Raw genomic sequence first — 21,387 nt, forward strand, 5'->3', positions numbered from 1 at the left:
AGGAATTTAACCCTTGCACTCCAAGAAAAAAAAAAGTATAAAGCAAAGCTGAAACTGAGGCCTGACAAAGTATCTTTTGAGGTTAGCAAGGCTTTCTAAATGTTTGGGATGAATTCAAAATACCCAGTTAGTTTTCCCAGTTTCAACTAATTAAACTATCAAAAATATTAATTCAGACATGGATCTAAGTTGCACTGTACAAGTTTAAAATTGCCGTATTTTAGTACCATTAAACAAGAGAAGGCCAAAGGTAGCAATATCACCAGAATGAGCCAGAGCAGCAGGGTGAAACTGGGTACATTTGGTGGATAAATCTGTACTGATAACATGTCTAGAATGGAAACAGCTTTGCACTTTCTGCACCCTTGGTGTCTGCAAGCTGTTCTTAAAATCAGAGCAATAAGTGCTAGACATGGCAAGTTCCTACTTTGCTCAGTCACTCTGTAGTTCCCATATTAACCTGGTAGCACTGGACGCAAACCAAAAGGGCCTTTCGTCGGGGAGATGCCGCGGACGATACAGTCAAACAGAAAGCTGATCTGCTCTCCTTCAGCACAAGAGAGGAAGAAAACACCAGCCCCTGCAAGAAAGAACATACGTGTGCTTTTCACCTGGATACATTAGAAATACATTTAGTTGAAGACATTTGCTATCAAATCAAAATACAGTGCAAGTCATGAAAAGAAATCGATGAAACATACTCTACAGAGGGGAAAAAAAAAAAAAAAAAAAAGAGTTCAGCATATACACTGAGTCAGGAAAATATACAAATTCAATAGATAACTAATAATGTATGCTAATTTTCTGCAACTCAGGCACCTAGAGCAATGACAAAATGCAAGCCATATGCTTAACAGCTGTCTGTCTTTTATTCTCATTTACCCCTAGAATTTTGTAGACTTGATCTTAGCTATGCAAGTATCATGGTTACTGAAAGTGTCTTCATTGAAATGACCCAGGTTAATTCTGCTTTTACCAAACTTTATCAAAGAACAGCCTTTTATATCCCTTATAGAGGTCAGGGTTTGGTTATATTGTTTGATTATAATATAAATTTTCCCACTTATTTAAACAGCCTAGACTAAGCCCTATGTGCCTATTATTAAACAGAATGTAACACAACTCCACAGGCTGTCATCAGATCTTTACCCTTAGCTCTATTCTGATATTTTGCTTTCCATTCATTAAGAATAGCCCCCAGCAAAATTAGAATGAGAATCGCTAAATAAACAAACAAGTTCTGAGCCACATGATATACAGCTATGGGGACAACACACAAGACTAAAAATGTTCCATGTAACATTTGATTTGAGAATTTTCACCCCAAGTCCTACTTGCAACAGAAAAGCAGCACAGTTGGCCTTTTCAATGAACTGAAGGCATCGGGCAAAATACCCCCCACCCCAAGTTAACAGTGAGATTACTATATAGAGCTTTTAAGAAATGCTATCAGTTCACCAGAGCCAAGTACACTACAAAACCAGATCACCATGTCAATAGAGTTTTATATGTATCTTCCCTAAGAGCCCTTAGTCTGGACATAAATTTGACTTCTCATTTCTCTAGCTTATTCTGAGTTGAATGGCTACTTTTGTCCATTTTAATTAAAGCAGCAGCACTGATCTTGACCAGAATGCTTACACCCCTATAATATCCCATGCATACACAAGTCTTATCCAACAGGTTTTCTGCATTTCACTCAAGCAATGGATCTGCTTGACAAAGGGCTACTGGATTCAAACAAGGGGGGATAGGGGGTGGGGTGAGGTAGATCACACATTAAATTATTTTAGAAAATTAGATACAGCTGGCAAGTGGTAAATTGATCACTTCAAGAGAAAGCACATTCTGCTCCATGCTCTTTTATCACTCTCAGTTTATGTAAAACTGAAGTCCCTGCCTGCTTTGTGTAAATCTGTTCCAGACTGCACTGTTTGAACCAACTCCTAATTTGCTTTGTCAAACAATCAATTTTGTTCCTTTTCAGATCTAACCGATCAACAGTATCCCACATTTTCTCACAGCAAATACACATGCAATGGCTTCAGTACCAAAAACCATCTAGGATATTACAACAGTAATCACACAATCTGACAGGTATGAAAGTTTCAGGTACTGACTCATATACAGCCTTGTCACATTTTCTCTCCAGGAGATGCCAGAGTTGGAGAACTGTATTAAAAGAAGTTGGGTGCAAAATTTGCATTCAGAAGGTATTTGAAATTCAGCTCTCTCTCTTAGCTATTTTCTCCTTCCCCCATTCAGTACAGAATGGTTTCCCTGATGTTTAAAGGCTGTGACTCTTCTCCTGTGAATTGCACTGATGGCAAAGGACATGCCTTTCTTGAGGAAGCAGGGCAGCACAAAGCTCTGCAGGGCTCTGAAAATGACCTTCTCATTCCATGAACAATAAGCAATCAAGATACGGAAACAACAGAGAACATTTATATCTCAGGCACAGTGATGGACTACAGCCTGATAATTCAGCAGAAGCCTGCGCGCCTGTGTTACCATTCAGGAAAAGATACCTCCAACCTGCCTGTACCTAAAGGTTACATCTGGACCACTTGCTTCGTTACTGTTGCAAAGAAATGGCTTACTTAAATTTCTAAGAGGCTCTGCTAGCCTGTGACTTCAGTGGAAACAAAGAAGTAAACATTTCCTGACATTTGTTTCCACGCAACTTGGCTAATTAACTCAAAGAATAATTTGCGTGAAAAATTATTCCACATTCAGAAATGAAAAACAAAAACAAAAACAAACAAACAAAAAAAAACCCCACAAACATGAAAGCTTTTATATAACTTGTGAAAACAGCTTATGGACGTGTGCCCATGAGTACAAACCCAACATACATGTGTTCCCACCAAATATTTCTTTGTAGATTCTGTTATTCACACAATCACCACAAACACTGGTCAGCTTTACGGGAAATGTTTTCCTTCTTGTTTTGTTAGACAGAACTAAAACGCAAAGGATGAAGGAAGTTTAGGAGTCCTTAAAAAATACAGCAGAAGAGATGAATAAGGTTCAACTGAGTTATGTTTTAAAAACATACATAAAAGCCAGCAATTGCATTTTTTTTCTGCTTTCTTGAGAAAGATGATGAATTCACAACTGGAAATTGCACATCTGAGTGCTGGAATAGATTTGGTGCACAGGCATTTGGTAGCCCAGGAGTATGTGGTATACATCACTGTAATACCATGCAGCTGTTTACTAGACTGAAGAGCGCTCTCTCTCTTCATGGGGTAAGAGACTTGGTGAGAGATATTGCTTGAACTCAGTATGAAAAGTTTCCAACAATGGCAGACCAGAAGGAATATATACTGTTTGTCCTTTTGAATGTACACATGCAGGTGATAGGAAGCAAAAAAACCAGGAGTCTATGGCAACTGAAGTTTCTCAGCTGTCCCATGTATTGAGAAACACACCCCTTAAGAAAAAAAGAAAGAGTAACATAATGCAGAAAAATATAGAGGGATTCATTCCAAAATGCTTTCTAATTCTGGTCACATGCAGCCAAAGAGAAGATTAATGCATACTGGAAACCAGGTACACAAATGAGCAACTGCTGAGTTCTCACAGGGAAGACAAGACAGATGGGCTTGTTTAGCCTAGCAAAAGAAACCGAGTGCATAAATAAAGGTTCTGTAGGTAATTGAGGAGGTAAGCATCAGGGAGAGAGAGAGAAAAAACATTATGCTAAAGAACAATGCCAGAATAACAACCTTGGATATAAGAGCAAAAAGTTAGCTTGGAAACCTCATAGAAGGATTTTAAAGGATCATACATGAAAGGATCTACAGGACTCAAGACCCTGTGCTAGCCTAATACACATTTGGGTCCTTTTTAAAGGACTACAGTCACGACAACATCAGTATTCAAACAGTGTTGAACTTTCAGAAATAGTTGACAGACACTCAGAAATCAGATTCTTTATTTCTGTATGGCTCACCAAAACTTCAAACACCACTTCAGTCGGTGGTATACCAAGAAAGGCAGAATATCCTCCTCAAACCTGAAGCGTTTCCCTTGAAAGAAAACGCATCTCATTTTTTCATCTTTATCACTTTGACATGTATTGCTGGGGAATACTCCTGATTACAGTAGTGTGGAAAACTACAGAATACACCACCAGGTAAAAGCAGCACCCAGAAATTAGGATAAGCTCAAAGGTAAGAGGGGATCCGAGAGAAGAACTTCAGCATAACAAGTAATTCAAGTACTTCAAAGTCCCACAGCAAATCCATCAACTACAGCTTCCCATTTGTATCATTCATTTACATTTCATATCACATATTCTTTACACAACTGGCATCCTGGCCTATGAAGTAGACCATTTAGGTTTCATGCATTGAAGAAATAAGACACAAGCAACAACTGATTGAAATTCTCAAAGTATAGAAATTGCATCAACAAGAACATAGAACAAGTCACACAGGATCTGCAACAACTTAACTAAGGAACCTAAATGGAAGGCTATTTATATAGCCCATTACTTTCTTTCTGCTGTCAACAAGCACTTCTCAGTAGGAAGCAAAGAAAGATTTGAAGTCCTGAAGGGTGAAGGAGTCTAGGAAAACGTTTCCCACTCTCATAACAGCATGATGACCAGAAGAAACACACAGAGCAACACAGCTACCATGTCATCTTTTCTAGCAACGTTTCAGAGTGTCTTCTACAGCTAGGCAACTCAGAAAAAAAGATTCCAGTTTTGGCTTTGTTTTTTGAATGCTTACCTAGGGACCCAGAACATCTGCACTCCCACTTCCCAGAATCAGTCAGCAGGAGCATACTTTGGCCTGTTCAGGAAACTACTTGGAAGCATCCCAAGGTATCTGGTCCTGGAGAGAAGACGGATCCAGGAGAACTGGCTCATTTTCAAGGATCACCTCCTGCAATTTCAAGCCAAGCAGAGGTGGCAGGAAAGCCTACACAGAACTCCATGGTCAAACATAAAGAGGGAGCACACAGGTAATAGAACTAGGGTGACCAAGATGATGCAGGAGAAATACAGGCACACTGTCCAAGCACACAGGAATGGGTTTAGGAAAGCCAGTCTCTAGCAGGAGTTGAATCTGGGGTGAAGGGCTTCTGCAAGCATATCAGCAAAACAAGGAAAACTTCAGCCTGCTGCTGAACTGGGTGGTGGACCTGGTGTCAGAGGACATGCAGAAGGCTTATATACTCTAAGTCTTCCCCATTTTGGTCTTTACTGATAAGATCCAACTCCTCTGTCAGTAATTGCAGACCCTTCAAACTAGTGGGGAATGAGGAAGACTTTCCCTGGGTAGATAGGAATGGGTTGAGGTATATTTAGACAGGTGGTGAGGGAGTTGGTCAATGTCATTGCAAGGAAACAACAGACCAGGGGAGGTGATAGCACAAATAATCCTAGAAAGCATTTCCAAACACACTAAGGACAAGATGATTACTGGGAATAATCAGCATGGAATTTACAAAAAGGAAACAATACATAAACAAACTGATATTCTTCTCTAATAAAATGACTAGCTTGGTGGATGAAGCAATAGATGTCTTTTGTTTTAACTCCAGGAAGGCTTTCGACACCATCTCCTATAAAATATCTACTGACAAAGTGATCAAGTGCAGACTAAACAAGTGGACAATAAAGTGGACTGAAAACAGGCTAAACTGCCAGGCCGAAAAGATTATTATCAGCAGCACAAAGTCCAGCCAACTACTACTGGTGTATGGTGGAGCAAAATTTTGGGCCAATGATGTTTAACGTCCTCATTCATGTGGATTGTGGCACTGAGTACACCTTCAGCAAGTTTGCAGAAAGTAGAAAACTGGGAGTAGCAGCTGATACACCAAACTGCAGGAAGAAGTTGCTCACAGAAGTTATGGAGTATTCATCCATAGAGATGTTCAAAACCTGAATGTGATCCTGGGCAAACTGCAGCAGCAAACCTCGCTCTAAACAGGGGGCTTGAAGTAACTTCCAGAAGTTGTTTCCCAACTCAAACATTTGGTGATACTTAGGCACTGTTAGATCTAAACTTAGTTTCTTTCCAAACTCATTCATTACTTTCATACTGCAGCGTAGAAGCTTCATAATCAGCGTTATAATGCTGCAGAGCAGACTGGCAGTGTATCATCAACACTTCAATAACACAGAACGGCTACAGCAATTTCTCTGTACTAAAACATCAATTTTTCCACAATAAATTACAATGTTTTTAGCTGTGTCATCAAACAGCTAAGGGAAAACTAACACAGTTAAAGAACCACAAATATTAATCTCAATAACTAGACAGTTTTCAAAACTCAAGGATTTCTGTGAACCGATGGTGCTTTACATGTTTGAAGCACAGAATATTCTTTCAGATCAGTTAAAAGTGAACATAAGTTTCTACTATATTAGTAATGCTTTAATATGTGTAATATATGTATTTTTTTACAAATTCCAGTGAGAATAATAAGACATTCCCTAGATACTGTAATGAAAATGAAATGTACAAACAGAAGGTGATCAACATTCACATACAAGACATTGTACATATTGAATACTACATAAAACTAGCTTGTATTATTCACTGCTCTGCTTCTAGTTATGAAAACATACATCTTTAACAACATAAAATAAGCAGTGCTTGGAACTGCAGGGTGATACAATAGTAATTGAATACATTCAGTTCCAATTATATATACAGATCACAACAAATACTACATAGTCGATAACAGAGATCTACCCTATTTCATAATAAACCAAGGAAGAGAAAAGATACTCACTAATTTAGGGCTGATCTAGATCCTATTAAAATGTACCTTCAATCTTTATGCCAGTATCTTAAAGTGCCTTATTGCTGAATTCTCAGAATTTGGACAGCCTCAAAACACTACGTAGAAGTGCTTGACTTGCATTTCTGGATGCACGCAACTATCTGATAGCAAATGTAAGATGGACAAACACAAGACCTGGGTAAGCTGAACAAAGGAGGAGCATGTACTGCACACCTCAAAGCAAGGTCTACAAGACTTCGTAGAAAGGTGTGGTAAAGACACGTCCAAGCAGACAAGACCCAGCCATCAAATCTCTTGTTTTGATGGCTCAGCCACCAAATTTCTTGTTACTCTCCTCCTGCGATCCTCATGCAGGTTGCAAAAGGAGTATCAGGGATACTGACATCCTCAAGGAATCTTTCCAGGGAATAAAGTACTGAATACTAGAGACATCTCCTTACTTATCCCTCATCCCTGATGTGTTCAGAAATCCAGCCTTACCCTGTGCACACTTTGTGGCAATATGTGCTAAAAACCTCTGTCACTCAGTGCTGAACAGTCACTGAAAACAAGCATGAAAAAGAAAAGATCAACTGTTGGGAAGTTTTTGTTTTAGTTTGCTTTTTTTTTTTTTTTTTTTTTTTTTTTTTTAAATGAGACCATACCTACCATCCATCCATCACTATTTTCTGCTACTCATTTCTGCTTGTGAATAGTCATTTCCTTCCATACACTAATGTATGTCAGCATAAAATACATACTTGAAATCTACAGATATTCCATTTGCAATCAACTATGTATTTCAAAAAAATCAAGCTATTAATTGAAGGCCTTATTAGTAAAAAAAATTACTAATCTTCTTTCTTGAGGCACCCGCTTATAAATATAAATAGATATCATATAAATGATATCTATTACTCAAGTTATCAACCTGTTGCTAATATTAAAGACTGCTTAGCATTTCTATTTCAGCTGTCTATACTTCTTAAATACAAGTTTTCCACAATTAAATGATTTCAGATTTCATTAGTTGAAGAACTGGTAGTTCTACACGAGCTTCCCAGAAAGCACAGCTGTTCTGAAAGCACAAAGTACACCACGCTTACAAGTTAGGAAAGTTTCTCTCTGAAAGCGTTCTGAAAGCATAGCCTAAGATTTCTATGTTCAGTTAAAAATCCAAAGAGTGGATCCAAATTATGTCTGCACAGAAATGCATGCATTTAAATACAGAAATACAATATTTTATAACAAGTTATCTAGCTGACATTCTGAACTATGGTACTAAGAAACAAGACTCTCCTGTTCTAGGCCTCACACAACTTCTTAACCAAAACACAATAATCTTAACTAGAAGCATTTGTTTTCTTACAGACTATACCTATAACACACTCCTTCAGACAATGAAAACACCTCTCTGACCCCAACATCTAAATTAAGAAGTGAAGGACTTGAACTAGAATGTTCTGCAGTGCAATCCAGTGCCCTAGTTCAGAATTGAGGGTATGAATGTCAAGTTCATACTTACCACCACTTATAACTCAGCTGTGCTTTTCAACAGACAAACCAATAAACTGTCATTATAAAACAGTCAAAACAGTTGATTTTCTCTTCCTCTCAAAATTTCATTAGAATTCCAAAGGAATATTTTTTGGATTTCTGCCAACTTGGAAACCTTTTAGCTCAGGTAATTGAAGAAAACAATTATTTTCACATTTCAGCATGCAAATGTCACACAACTTGCTATCCAATTTGGCAGTAAACACATCCATTTCCACTCACAGACTGTCAATACAGCAAATTCTGCTACTGAAGTTAAAATTCAGTGCATTCAATTGATGTATATGATTGCATTAACCATCTTTCCAGCTCTCACGTAGTTTTGAACTGAAAACATGACAAGCCATAAGCATAACATCAGTGCAAGAGATTCTGCCTTAGTAGCTAAAGAGTACCTTAGCTTCTAGGCTACAAAAACCAGCTTGAGCTTGCTTTCTTTCATTTTGACCTCATAAAACCTGTGGTCCTACAGCATGACAAATCTAAAAGTTCCTAAAAGTAGGAAGTCCTCTCTATTGGATTTAGCAGCATTTACACAGTGAGAGCCTTGGTTCTACTTCAGTATCAACTTCCTTCTGCAGACAACAGAAATAATCATAATTTAATAATCTGAACATTAAACCATTTTGCTTCATCTCTCACATGACAGGCCTTAACCTTCATTACTTTATTCTTGTTCTGAGTCCACAAGCAACCGAGTGAGCATCTTCTGGAGAGCCACATGGCAATGTTCAGACATAGCTCCACATTTTTACTGATTGTGAGGGTTGAAGCAAGCAGAAACCTACTCAGCACAATAGAACAACTGATATGAAGCTGATTGTATGACAAAGCTGCATAGCTGTTTCCAGAACTTCCACATTGATTTGAAAAAAATTTACATTCCCACAAACAGTTTCAAACAACTTTTAGAAGACAGGTTCTATTTGTACTTACAGAAGCCACACCTTGTACCCCCTTCAAAGATGAATCCATTTGGGACAGCTCCATATCGACGCAGATCTGAGAGTTTCCATTGCCCCATAACACTAGGAGGAAGGTCTTTTGCAAGGACGAGAATGTCATTGCAGAAATGCAGCGTAGCAGGCCCGCTCTCTAGTTTAGTGCCAGGTGCTACAAAAACTTGAAATCTATGAACTATCAAATAGGGAAGAAAAAAAGCATTACTGTAGAAAGCACGAGTAATGTACCGTAACTTACGTAAGTCATTCTGCACAGCTGTGGTGTGTAGACTGACCCTACCCACATCACAAGGCTAGGATAGGGATTCTAGGTAGGGCCAGATAGCCCCACGTGAGTAGCTAATGTTTCAAGTTATTAGGTTGTAATGCTACAACTTAATGCTACATTAATCCATCCAAACTCCTACAGAACAAACCCCATATCAAATTAGTCAGTTATCCAGCCTCCTTCCATATTTGCATAAACACAGGGAGTTCTTTCTGTGTCCTCCTCCAAATAGCCTTTGCCCAGCCTTTCTGAATTGCATGCACACAGACACACAACACAGCCCAACAAGGCCAGAAGTCAAGGCTCAAAGAAACGGGCAAGTTCTAACAAGAGGTCTGTCACTGACTGTTACAGCCTACAAAATTTTAAAGATTTTAAAATTTAAAATACAAAAATTACAAAGATTTTAATAATCTGCTTCACTCCCTTCCACACATTGCCTTCCCTAACAGTAAAATGAGGAAAATTACAATTTCCCACCTTTGTGACTCTTTTGTGAGCTGATGAGGCTAGATGCCCTGATATATAAATTGAATTGGAAATTAGTGATTCATTGGTAATGTACATTCTTTAGATGTCAGTTAAGTCTTTATATTTCTCAGCCTAAACTCCAGAAGAGCTTGGGAAAAGGGAAGACACCTCTCTCATTAAAGTTTATGAAGTTCTTGCAACCAGATACACACACACAAATCTGTCCTGGCACAGAGAAGCATAAGGACTATCACATTTTCAGAGGGATTGATCTTCAAGGAAACATTTATCAGGAAACATGTAAATTTACATTTCTTGTTATCCATTTAATATCTTTTAAACAGCTTCCTGCCTATGATATCTACACAGTAACTTCCAGGTACTCTCATTTCTTATAATTATTCTTCCCTACCTCTTGCCTTTGCTCCTTCAAGCATCATTAATTTCAACCAAGTCTGAGCCTTGTTTCTTGTTTAAACAGTTGCTATATTAGTTACCATCTTAGCTGTAAGTCAGCTCCTATGACGTACATTTGCAAAGTTTCCTACGGCTTCAGCAGAATTAGCCACAAAGTCATTTGAGGGAGATGTGTAAGGAGCCAGAGATAGATCTTTAAGCAATCACAGCTCTACTTACAGTAGTACTGCTAGGGTGCAAGTCAATAGACACAATGTTCCCTTCAATTCTTACTTTACACAACCTAACAATAATGTAAAATATGAAGGAGATAACAAAATCACCCTGACAAATAACATTCAGTAAAAAATATTTCATATCATTTGGACAATTCTGCACAGTTAACTTCAGAGGTACTTTGACATCAATTAAACTATAAGAAGCAGAAATATCAGCATCCTTCCTGTCTCATAAATGGAGAAAAAAAGAACACTTTAACACAAGAGGTTACAAGTTACCATAGCTGCCAAAACCTAAGAGTTGCAACTCAGATTCCAGAACGTTGGAAACAGCACACAAAACCAAAACAGAGGCAAATTCAGGTCTGGACATGCAGGTTTTGCCATATTTTCCTTTCCTGGTAATGTGTGTGTGTGACTTCTCCTACAATTCTCCCCATGCATCTACTGTTCTGGCTGGGAGGGGGGAGGAATAAATAAAAGGCAAAAATGGAAACAAAATCATCAACAAAAAGATACTTAACTGAATACAACCATGAGCAAGAAATATTGCTAAGGTTTTTAATTTCCTTTAGGTAATCTTTTCTCTTCACAGCTACTCACTGACCTGCACTATGCTAACTTCCTCAGAATAAGCTGTGGACTTGAGCACACTGTTCTCACAAATGGCCTACACCTCATTCACTTAATTCCACTGCTTTCTCTAATTCTCTAATCCTGAATGGTTTATTCCCTTGAGCTGCCCCGGGAATTACACTCACCTGACCTCCAAACCAGAAAGAAAACACCAGGAACCTCAGTGAACTCCTTCCACTCTATGGTCCTCACTTAACAGCATCAACTTGTTTCACTCTTTTTTTTTTTCCCCCTTTCTGCTTCCCAGACTCTGAGGTCATTTGCCCATGGCCTATTTTCAGCACCCAGCCATGTTACTTCCAAGGCACACAAAGGCATCCTTACTAGTCTTTAAGAAAGAAACACCAAACAATCACCAATTCCTGTTTATACAGTAGCCTCCTCTTTATTCTTTCTATCTACTCAGGCTAGATTCTGTTGTTCCTTTACACTTCATTTCTTCACCTGCACACTGCCCTCGTCTGTCTCTGATTCAGAGCTACCTCCATCTCATAGACTCTATCCCTACCTTATTCATAACTTTAATAAATTGCTCACTTCCTTTGAATTTCCTCCTACCACAATCATAACTCTCACATTCAGATGAAGACCAAACATTTTCTTTATCCCAGCACTGAATCAATGCAAGATCATGAAAATCAGACCAACTCTGTCAAATTCAAATTCTCTTCCAGCTGTCGTACATTTGTCCTAATTTGTCCTAAAGGACAAATCTATGCTGTAGAGAGATCCCAATGCTAGTAAAGAAACAGAAGTGGAACACAAAACAGCCACACTGTCAGAGCGTACTCACTACTCCCTCTGTATCTGCCGATGTTCAGGGATCCCCTCTAACCTTTGCCCTTGTGCAAAGCTGATAGCTGCAAGCAATAAATCTGTGTCTCCATTCCTATACTGCTACATTTTATAGCGTAAAATTCTCAGACCATCTTTGCACGTATATACTGAAAAGTAATGAGTCCAGAGCTACAACAGATGGCAAAGCATATGTAACAAATGATTATGATAGCTAATGTGTCTTCCACACACCTACCCTCCTTCCCTAGTTATAACTAAACAGACATAAAAGCTACGATGGATTTTCAACATTATCACTCCTTCTTCATTGCTATATACTTTGCTAAACAAGGAAAAAAAAAAAAAAAAAAAAAAAAAGAAAGAAAGATGTATGAGTAGATAGCTGGAAAGACTTTATCTACTGCTATTGAGAGATGTCTCTTCTTGAAAGGGGACACCAGCAACAATGTGAATTATCAAGGGCAACACCTGGTATGCTTATACATAGCTCATACAATTGGGATCGAACAAGTCAACTTCTAACCTGGGAACTACTTCTCTTAATTCAGACTCTCTCTGAATTCTGTCATCCAAATCCCCAAGTAAATTGCATTACCAGAGGAACTAAGATCACTTTGCTTCATAGCTACACACTTTCAGTGGTTAAGTCAAAAACAAAGTAGAGAACTTTCCTTGTTAGTGACCAATATCCGGGCAACACTGTAATCACAGCCTACCAGAAGGGACAGCTGCTTTAAGACATAGGGGAAGAGTAGTCTTTTCACTCATATGAGTGAGCCTCTTCCCTAACTTACTTTTTAATTTGCATTTTAGTTATGGCTTTCTCTAATTTTTTTCCTGTCGAGGAAAAAAAAAAATAGGAAAAAAAGGGAGTATGAGAAGACAAAGGTTACCTTCCCCCAAACTGTAGCGGATTCGTATATCCCACGCATACATTGTTTCCTTGTTCTCAAATCCTAGCATCACGACTTGAGAAAGACAGATGATTGCAAGGGTGTGATTCAAGCCCTCATAGGAGAGCCCAGGATCCAAGCCACAGATGTCTTCTAAGGTCACACTGCTTCTCTCCTTGTGCCCTTTCGCTCGTTCAGATTTATCCTTGTACACCAGCATGAGCAAACAGTCTAAAAGAAGCAAAACTGTCAGAGATGATGAGGCAGAACAGAACACAACACGTTTGTACCAAAGCAAAGAATTAAGAAAAGTGCTTCAGACAACTGCAGGGTCACTCTGATCAAGCCAATACTAGAACGCAGCCTCCTTCCCCCACTCAAGTAGGGGGAAGGAGGTAGGCTGCAGTCCATGTTCAGAAAGCAGACATGTTTCAACAGTCATCTGTGGGATCAGAAATATGAAGGCAAGAAAAAAGTCTTCCCAATTACTTTGCAAAAACACAGTGATTTTTGGTATTGTCTCCCTAGTTTAGAAGGAACTGACTCATTAATTTTGAGCATTAGAAGCTGGAGTACGATAGCTACCCACATTACAAGTCTAAGGACCGAGAGGCTATTGTCATCTTTATTTCCATGAGAACATGCTGAACCACAAACGAAATTCTTACAGTAGTTCACAGATTACTCAACTACTAAATGGTGAGCAGACTGCCTGCACTGCCAGACATTGTGTCAGCTCAGGTTTCCTAGTGAAATGTTACACAGTAGCCATGCTCAATAATCATTATGTGCCACACCTCTATTTATTATTATTATTTTTAAACATGTCACCTTTTGTTTTTAGCCCCTTCCTGGGCATGTTCACTATAAAGTAAATAAGCAATGAAAGAATGTAACTCAAGCATCGCAGTGCTCTAGGAAAAGCACGTTTCAAACAAAAAACAAAGGGAGCATCCCTTTTCCATCTTTTGCATGTAATAACAAGAGCATTCATTTTCACCCAGATTCCCTTCCTATTGCACAGCACTGGGTTATAACCTGAATTAATGGTGCATAGCAAAGCTGCAACATCCGCAGCTGCAGCTGACCTGCGTGCCACCAGGAGGAAGCCCCTGTGCACTATGTCATGAATGTTGGGGTGTGGTGCTTCAGCCTTGGCAAGGTGCCCTGCAGCACTCAGCTGGGCAACAGCCTGGCAAAGCTCTAAAAAGGTGAAAAATGACTGAAAGACTCAATGCCTGCTAGCCAGTGCTCTACATACCCTCCCAATTGTTTTCTTGCACCTGTTAGCAAAAACAGCTGCCACTATGACACTTCTACATTCTGCTGTGCAGTTGTGTATCTGAAGAAAGAACTGCTATGGCATACAGACCAAGTGAAGCAAATCTTGGGGGAGGGGAGTTTCTGGTAGATCTGACTAATTTTGATAGAATGAAAACAGCATTTTTGAGGAATAACATCATCAGTAGGTTTTCTTTTAGAACTTCCCTATCTTTCCCCTTTAATTTGGTTACAAATCCAGGCCAGTATTGGCATGTCTAGATGTCAACTTTCACAATCTGGAGTTGCCCATTCGTGGAGAGAAGTTTAACATATGCAGTAATTAAAACACCAACATTAAACTGTAACAACTGAGTACCAAAGAATTGGTCTAAAGAACAAGAAACATTCGCTCTCTCATCTAGAAAGGGCTCGGTAATGGGTTCAGAAGCACTGCAGATCCATGTTTGGACAATAAGCAACAATTTGCCCTGGAAATAAATACTTCTGGGGCCAAATAGTTTTCCCATCCAAAAAAAAAAGAAGAAAAAAAAAATTGGGAAACATGAAGCCTACTTTTCCCTCTCCGACATTAAAACATCAACTCTTCATAACATTTTCAGTTCTCCCTTGCAAACCGTGGAACTGAAGTTTTTAATTCAAGATGACATCTTATTTTTAAATTGAAATGCTTTATGTCAAAACACAGAACAAAAATAACTACAGAGCTCACAATGGCAGCCTTTCACAGCCACCAATCACCCTGAAGAAGTAATTTCTAAAGCAAGCCTTTTAAACGGGAACTAAACTCTCGTGTTCGTTACGGATCTCCTTTGATATCCTCTTTCTATTTCTGGCCGCCTGGCTCTCCGCCAGCTGAGCTCAGAAAGAAAATAAATATATATGCATACATGTATTTATTATTATTTATTTTAAAGAAGGAAAGAGCAACGACGGCTCGTGGAAACCTCCAGCCAAAGGGTCTCCCCCTGCAGCTGCGCACCCGACTGGGCGCCCCGTAAAGAGCTTTTCTCCCTTTCCCCGTGCCCCGCACCCTCCGGCGGACGGAGGAGAGGCCCCGCGGCCGCCGGTCTTCCTCCCTTCCCCCGCTCCCCTCGCTCTCAGGCACGGGGTCCCCTCCGCCCCGCTCCGTTCTTACCTGCCACCGGGGAGGGCTTGCGCAGCACCAGCCACCTACTCTTCCACTGCAACGAGAGGCAAAAGGACAGGGTTAGCCAGGGCCGGGCAGACAGGGCTCTATTCCCCTCGCGAGGAGGGGGCGTCGGTCGGAGACCCCCGGCCCGTGCCTGCCGCGTGGCCGAACCGAAAGGGCACAGGCTAGCTCGGACCTTTTTTCCATCTCTCAACTTGACGTGACCCTCCACCACCACGGAATCCGTCATCTTCAGTCATGATTCCGGACAGCTGCGCCCGGCTCGCTGCTCCCTCCCCGCGCTCTGGCCGAGGGGTCACTTTCAAAATAGCTTTAGTAGGTCCCTGCTGAGGCACAGCGAGCGCGGCGGGCGAGCGGCCAGCGCTGCCCGGCCCTTCCCGGCGCCCCCCGCCCCGCCGTGCAGGGGCCGGGCCGGCTCTGGCTGAGGGGTTCTTAGAAAGCCCCCCGCTGTTTCTGCATTAGTGTATTTTATTGCTATGTAGAGTTTGTGCTTGCTTTTATTTTATCGCTTCTTCGGGGTTTAAATACAGGCAGGTGCGAAGCGGAGCACCCACAGCCCGACGAGGGCCGCCTCCGCCGATCTGCTCCGGCCGCGACCCCGGGAGGCGCCGAGCTTTGCGGGCAGCCCGGCTCCTCCAGCGCCCGGGGCCGGAGCGAAAGCCCGGAGCGGATCGCCGCTGCCCGGCGGCCAGAATTCATGGAGCCACGCAATGGTCTGACCTGGAAGCGTCTTAAAGCCCATCCGCCCCCATCCCCTGCCGTGGGCTGGGTGCCCCCCACCAGCTCAGGATGCCGAGAGTCCACCCAACCCGACCTTGAGCACCTCCAGAAATGGGCTGCCCGCAGCTCTCTGGGCAGCCTGAGCCGTGCCCCGCTGCCCTCTGAGTGAAGAATTTCTTCCTAAATTTCCCATCTTTTAGTTTAAAGTCACCCTCCCTTGTCCTGTCGCTGTCAGATCATGTAAAAACTCCGTTTCCCTCCTGTTTATGAACTCCCTTCAAGTACTGGAAGACCACAGCAAGGTCTCCCTGGATCCTTGCCTTTTCCACTCCTCTTTCAAAGTGTGATTACCCCTTCCCTTGGCTCTCAGTCATACCCCACCTCTAAGAAAAACACTTATTTTTTTTCTTTTGCAATGCAACTGCCATGAGATAACAGCCCACTTACCCCTAACCGAAGCTGCTACAATTAATAGAATAAGATGTGTTAATTATGTCTTTAAATTCATTTCAATGAGAAATGGACTAATTAGAGTCCATTATTCTAAAAATACTCCTATTGCGTCTTATTTGATGCTAATTAGTCCTTCAGCTTTTTTTTTTTTTTTTTTTTTTTTCAACAGCAGCACAGCACATTTTTCTTTCAATAGCACAATAGAAGGGTTTTTTTAGATGTTTGCTTTTATTTCTTCTCTTTGAATCGGTCAGTTTGCATGGAATAACCTGTAATTTAATAAAACCATCCTTAAGTGTGTGTCGTAATGAATCGGGGACGTCATTGTTCAACTGGTTTTGCATTCTAATCCTATTTCAAGTTAAATGCTAGGGAAAAACATCAAGGAAACTTTCCTGGTAAATTTTAACTCTATTTCATTTTAACACAGGCGATGAGCATTTAAATAGAGCCCGGCAGAATAGGGGAAACATTTCCACTGGGAAATGCTCGAGAGAAAGACAGGAGGTGCTGGAGTGGCCATATGGATGTGACCAGCCTTCTCAGAGGTGTGAGAGTGAAGGCATAAATCTTTTTACTAACCCTGGGTGTTTGCTTGCCATCCCAGTCTAGGACTGCGGATTTAATGTAGTGCTATTCAACACAGCAGAGCACCAGATCATGACATCGCCATCAAATCAGTGCAATGAGGAAGGAGGGAGGGAGGGAGGAAGGGAGGGAGGGAGGGAGGAAGGGAGGAAGGAGCTACTTCGAAAGCCACAGATTCAGTGTAGTGAATTCACGTGTGACAATTCAATGAAGATTTATCATTTAAGCTAGTAAGTGCAGGAAATAGAAGTTTTGCAAGTGAAACAGTCTATGTGCTTTTAAAAATTATAAGTTAGTGATTATACTAGCTTTGCTACATCTAGAAGCAGCATGCATTTTGAAAACAAGAGAGTTAAAAATCTCTGCACAAATCGTTTGAAACACCATTCTATCACCTTTCTTACTGAGCAGCCACCATCTTTATAGCAAGAGAAGATAGAGAATACATACAACAAAAAACTACCATATTAAAAGCTTGAGTAGTGTGTATGGATATCAATTTAAAAGTGAAAACAAAAAGTCACAGAAGAGGCATAGATGTTCAAAACAGCATAAGCTTTGTGTTGGAATCTGTTCCAAATGAATCACTTCCAAAGAAAAGTAAATAGTTCCTCCAAGCTGATTTAGTACTTGTCCTTCATCAGTAGGTACAGTTAGTCTTGTTAAACAGTCACATTCATTTCACAACGTTAAGCAAGCCAGACTCGTACTGCAAATGGCCAGAAAGGCAAACTCAGACAATAATTGTCTTCAGACAGTTTTGGAATCAGGAACTTGGGACTTTCTTCTTAGTGTTCACAGTATTTACAACTGAAAATCTTATCCAAATTTTGTGACTCATTTTTTTTCTGCACTCATACACGTGTCTATGGGAAATTTTGCATGACACTTGTATGAAACTGGGAGGACCACCAGCTTTAAGCGATTCTTCTGCAGGGCATTTGAGGTACTTCTTGGCACAGAGAAGCATTGTTTCTTTTTCTACCAGCTCTCAACTTATAAAAAACCTGTACAAGCATTCAAATGGTTGCAACTATATACACAACACAGTAAGAGACAGAGGGTAAATGTTTTTATTTACTATAGAATCACAGAATTGCAGTTTATATCATTTGTCTAGATGAGCTCTCCAGCCCTCTGATCATCTCAGTGCCCTCCTCTGGACCTACTGCAAGAGCTCCACATTCTTCCCGTACTGGGGGCCCCAGGCCAGGATGTAGTACTCCAGATGGGGCCTCACAAGAGCTGAGTAGACAGGGACAATCACCTCCCTCTCCCTGCTGGCCAACCTTTTTCAATGCAGCCCAGAACACAGTTGGCCTTCCAGGCTGGAAGTGCACACTGCTGGCTCACGTCCAGCTTCTCATCCACCAGGACCCAAAGTCCTTCTCTGCAGGGCTGCTCTCAAGGAGATCTTCCCCCAGTCTGTATAAACACCTGGGATTGCCCCGACCCAAGTCAGCACCCTGCACTTGGCCTTACTGAACCTCATTATTTTCATGTGGGCCCACTTCTCCAGCCTGTCCAGGTCCCTCTGGATGGCTTTCCTTCTCTCCAATGTATCGACTGCACCATTCAGCTTGGTATCATCCACAAACTTGCTGAGGGTGCACTTGATGCCATCGTCTGTGTCGTTGGTGAAGATGCTGAAGAGCACCAGTCCCAAGACCGACCCCTGAAGGACACCGCTTGTGAGCAGCCTCCACCCTGACACAGAACCATTGATCACAACCCTTTGGCTGCGTGCAGCCAGCCAGTTCTTAATCCACCAAACAGTCCATCCTTCAAATCCTCACCCGTCCAATTTACAGAGAAGGATGTGGTGAAGGACCATGTCATTCACCAGGACTAAGAAATCCACGAGGACACTGGCAGTTATAAAACAAAACCCTCCTTTTTCTATATTATCTGAACAGTTAAATAACTTGTTATTACAAAATCTAAGACATCTTCAAAACACTGCCAAATTTAAGAAAGGCTTGGACATTTTCTATCCAAGGTAAAACATTTGCACTGCTATTCTGTGAGAAGAAGCAGAGGGTCTGCAACAAGCCCCACTGTGTTGAACAATATTATCTACCAACTTAAACCTTTTCTCAGCAATAAGCTTTGTGCTTTCAGGAGGTGTTGCGTTAACTTTGCCGGAAAATTGCACACCAAATTCAGCAGAGCTCTGAAGCACATTTCTATTTTTATTGCAACATAAAAATATGCTTACATGTTTTGAATCAAACCCTAAATCCTCTGTTTTCTTCCCAGAAGTAGTTTACTGCAGTTAGCTGGGGAGCCTATCTGCTGACGTCTTTCAGCTGAACTTTAACGAAATTACTTCTGAAGGAAAGATAATTCTATTTTTGGCGTTCATCCTTTTTATTTTGTTAACATCTGAAAATACAAGGCCAACATTGTTACAGGTTGTTTTAGGGGATGACAACTCCACCAGAAACTTTTAAATACTTATTTTCATGTAATCCACCAAAAGATAAACAGTTTTAGATGTCAGTACACTTAGTTTTGACATGTTAGCTTTATTAAGACAAATAAAGACAGTCTCACATGTTGAGCTATCCATAGCCCTAAAACTGCAGCTCAGAGTTACTGATATCAGAGGGATGAGGACTATTTTTAGTGGTCTGGTTTGGAATTTCTAAGAATTACCACAATAATTTTCATACTAGCTTATAGTAAAATATTTATGCCACTTTAATGAAACCAAAAGGCTCCTGGACCCTATTTGAAATGATATCATAGTTACACGTTCAACTAGCTTTTCGAGGGGCTATCCTCTCATTAATCCAATTTACATAGTTTGTTACTTTTGTATATACTCCAGGCTTGTTGATTCTGGCACAGCCATCTCCCCAGCTGATGACTCCATAAAGGTAAGAGATTTCGTTATTCTCACATGCCAGAGGTCCACCAGAATCTCCCTGTGTTAAAAGTGAGGAAAGATTATTTAACTTGATAGAAAATCGTTGGAAAAACAGTTTAAATGTAAGTAGAAAGAAGTTTTTTCCTGTTTTAAAGAGAAAATTATTTTCAGAGCAAAGTTGGAAGGAATTTTTTACCATTTTTTTCCACAATTACATGGAACTGTGTTGCCTTTATAAGATCTCAGTGATAAACGAAGTCCTGCACCTGAGATTAATTTACTTTGTCAGAACCCTCTTATGTCTGCACATCTCATCTCAGTGACTGTAACTTTGGTATCAATGCAGTTGTTTCTCAGTCTATGCAGCTCTCTTCAGACCATTTGTCTTTGTTTTTTTTTCTTCTCCACTTTCTTCTTTCTCTTTGAACATGTTTATGATCTCTATAGCAGTTCCAGCACACAGTATACATTATATTTTTTGCTTCACAGAGTGTCATTGCCAAGTATCAGCTATGTGCTGCCTGTTGCCAAAAATTATTCTAATAGAGCATAACCCCATCAAAATGAATTGAAGATAAAATCTGAAGGTTTATCTAAGAAATAACCTGAACCTTAGTTTCACACACATCTCATCTGTCACTACAGCAACTCCATACCCTTTATTCAAGGGCCAGGGTGTGACATAACTCAAAAAGAGACAAAATATAGTAAGAATTTGAAGCTCTTCCATTAAGAATGGAAGTCATGAAACTTTTTCTAATGGACTGTTACCCTACACCATTAAAACCCATGCATTGTAATAACCTCAAATATTTTCTCCTCCAAATCCACCACTATTCCCCACCTCCTATACAGCTACTCTTATTTCCTCTCACTGAGAGGCAGCAGCTTGACAGTTTGGCTTATCTGCCACCTGGCCTGCCATCACTGCCCTGCTTTGGCAGGGGGGTTGGACACGATGATCCCTGGAGGTCCCTTCCAACCCCTACAGTTCTGTGATTCTGTGATCACAGTACCATCTCACTCAGCCAGCAGCTCAGGCAGCTTCCCTCTTTTGTGTAGCCCCTGGCTTTTATGAAGGTAAGAGAAACATAACACCATGAAGGGTTGTTGTTGTTGGGTTGTTTGTTTGTTGCTTTTTTTTTTTTTTTTTTTTTTTTTTTGCTCCTTTGTAAAATTTAATTGACATTAACAAGTTAAAAAAATAACATAGGAACAAACAGTGCAGTCACATTCAATGCTTTTTTTTTTTTTTTTTTTTGAAACTTTCTTTTCTTTAGGATGACTGTAATGTCAAAAGTAAGCACTGTAACATTTCTTCTAATTATACACATTTATATTCTTTGTCTG

General features: G+C 40.5%; 2 protein-coding genes across 2 annotated transcripts in view; both read right to left on the reverse strand.

Moving 5' to 3' along the window:
• Positions 1 to 15,633, reverse strand: part of DOK7 (docking protein 7) — a gene marked incomplete at both ends in the record, with an annotated part of 60,052 nt that extends 44,419 nt beyond the window's left edge. The window contains 5 exons of the mRNA XM_079535149.1: positions 461 to 580; positions 9,244 to 9,444; positions 12,971 to 13,216; positions 15,390 to 15,435; positions 15,580 to 15,633. Coding sequence (XP_079391275.1) covers positions 461 to 580; positions 9,244 to 9,444; positions 12,971 to 13,216; positions 15,390 to 15,435; positions 15,580 to 15,633 — 667 coding nt within the window. The remainder of the gene's footprint in view (positions 1 to 460; positions 581 to 9,243; positions 9,445 to 12,970; positions 13,217 to 15,389; positions 15,436 to 15,579) is intronic.
• A 4,291-nt stretch (positions 15,634 to 19,924) lies between these two features.
• HGFAC (HGF activator) overlaps positions 19,925 to 21,387 on the reverse strand; it is a gene marked incomplete at both ends in the record, with an annotated part of 39,414 nt that continues 37,951 nt past the window's right edge. The window contains one exon of the mRNA XM_079534990.1: positions 19,925 to 20,095. Within this exon, the coding sequence (XP_079391116.1) occupies positions 19,925 to 20,095 (171 nt within the window). The remainder of the gene's footprint in view (positions 20,096 to 21,387) is intronic.

This window comes from Tetrao urogallus (genome assembly GCF_951394365.1).
Source record: "Tetrao urogallus genome assembly, chromosome: 4".
Taxonomy (NCBI): Eukaryota; Metazoa; Chordata; class Aves; order Galliformes; family Phasianidae; genus Tetrao; species Tetrao urogallus.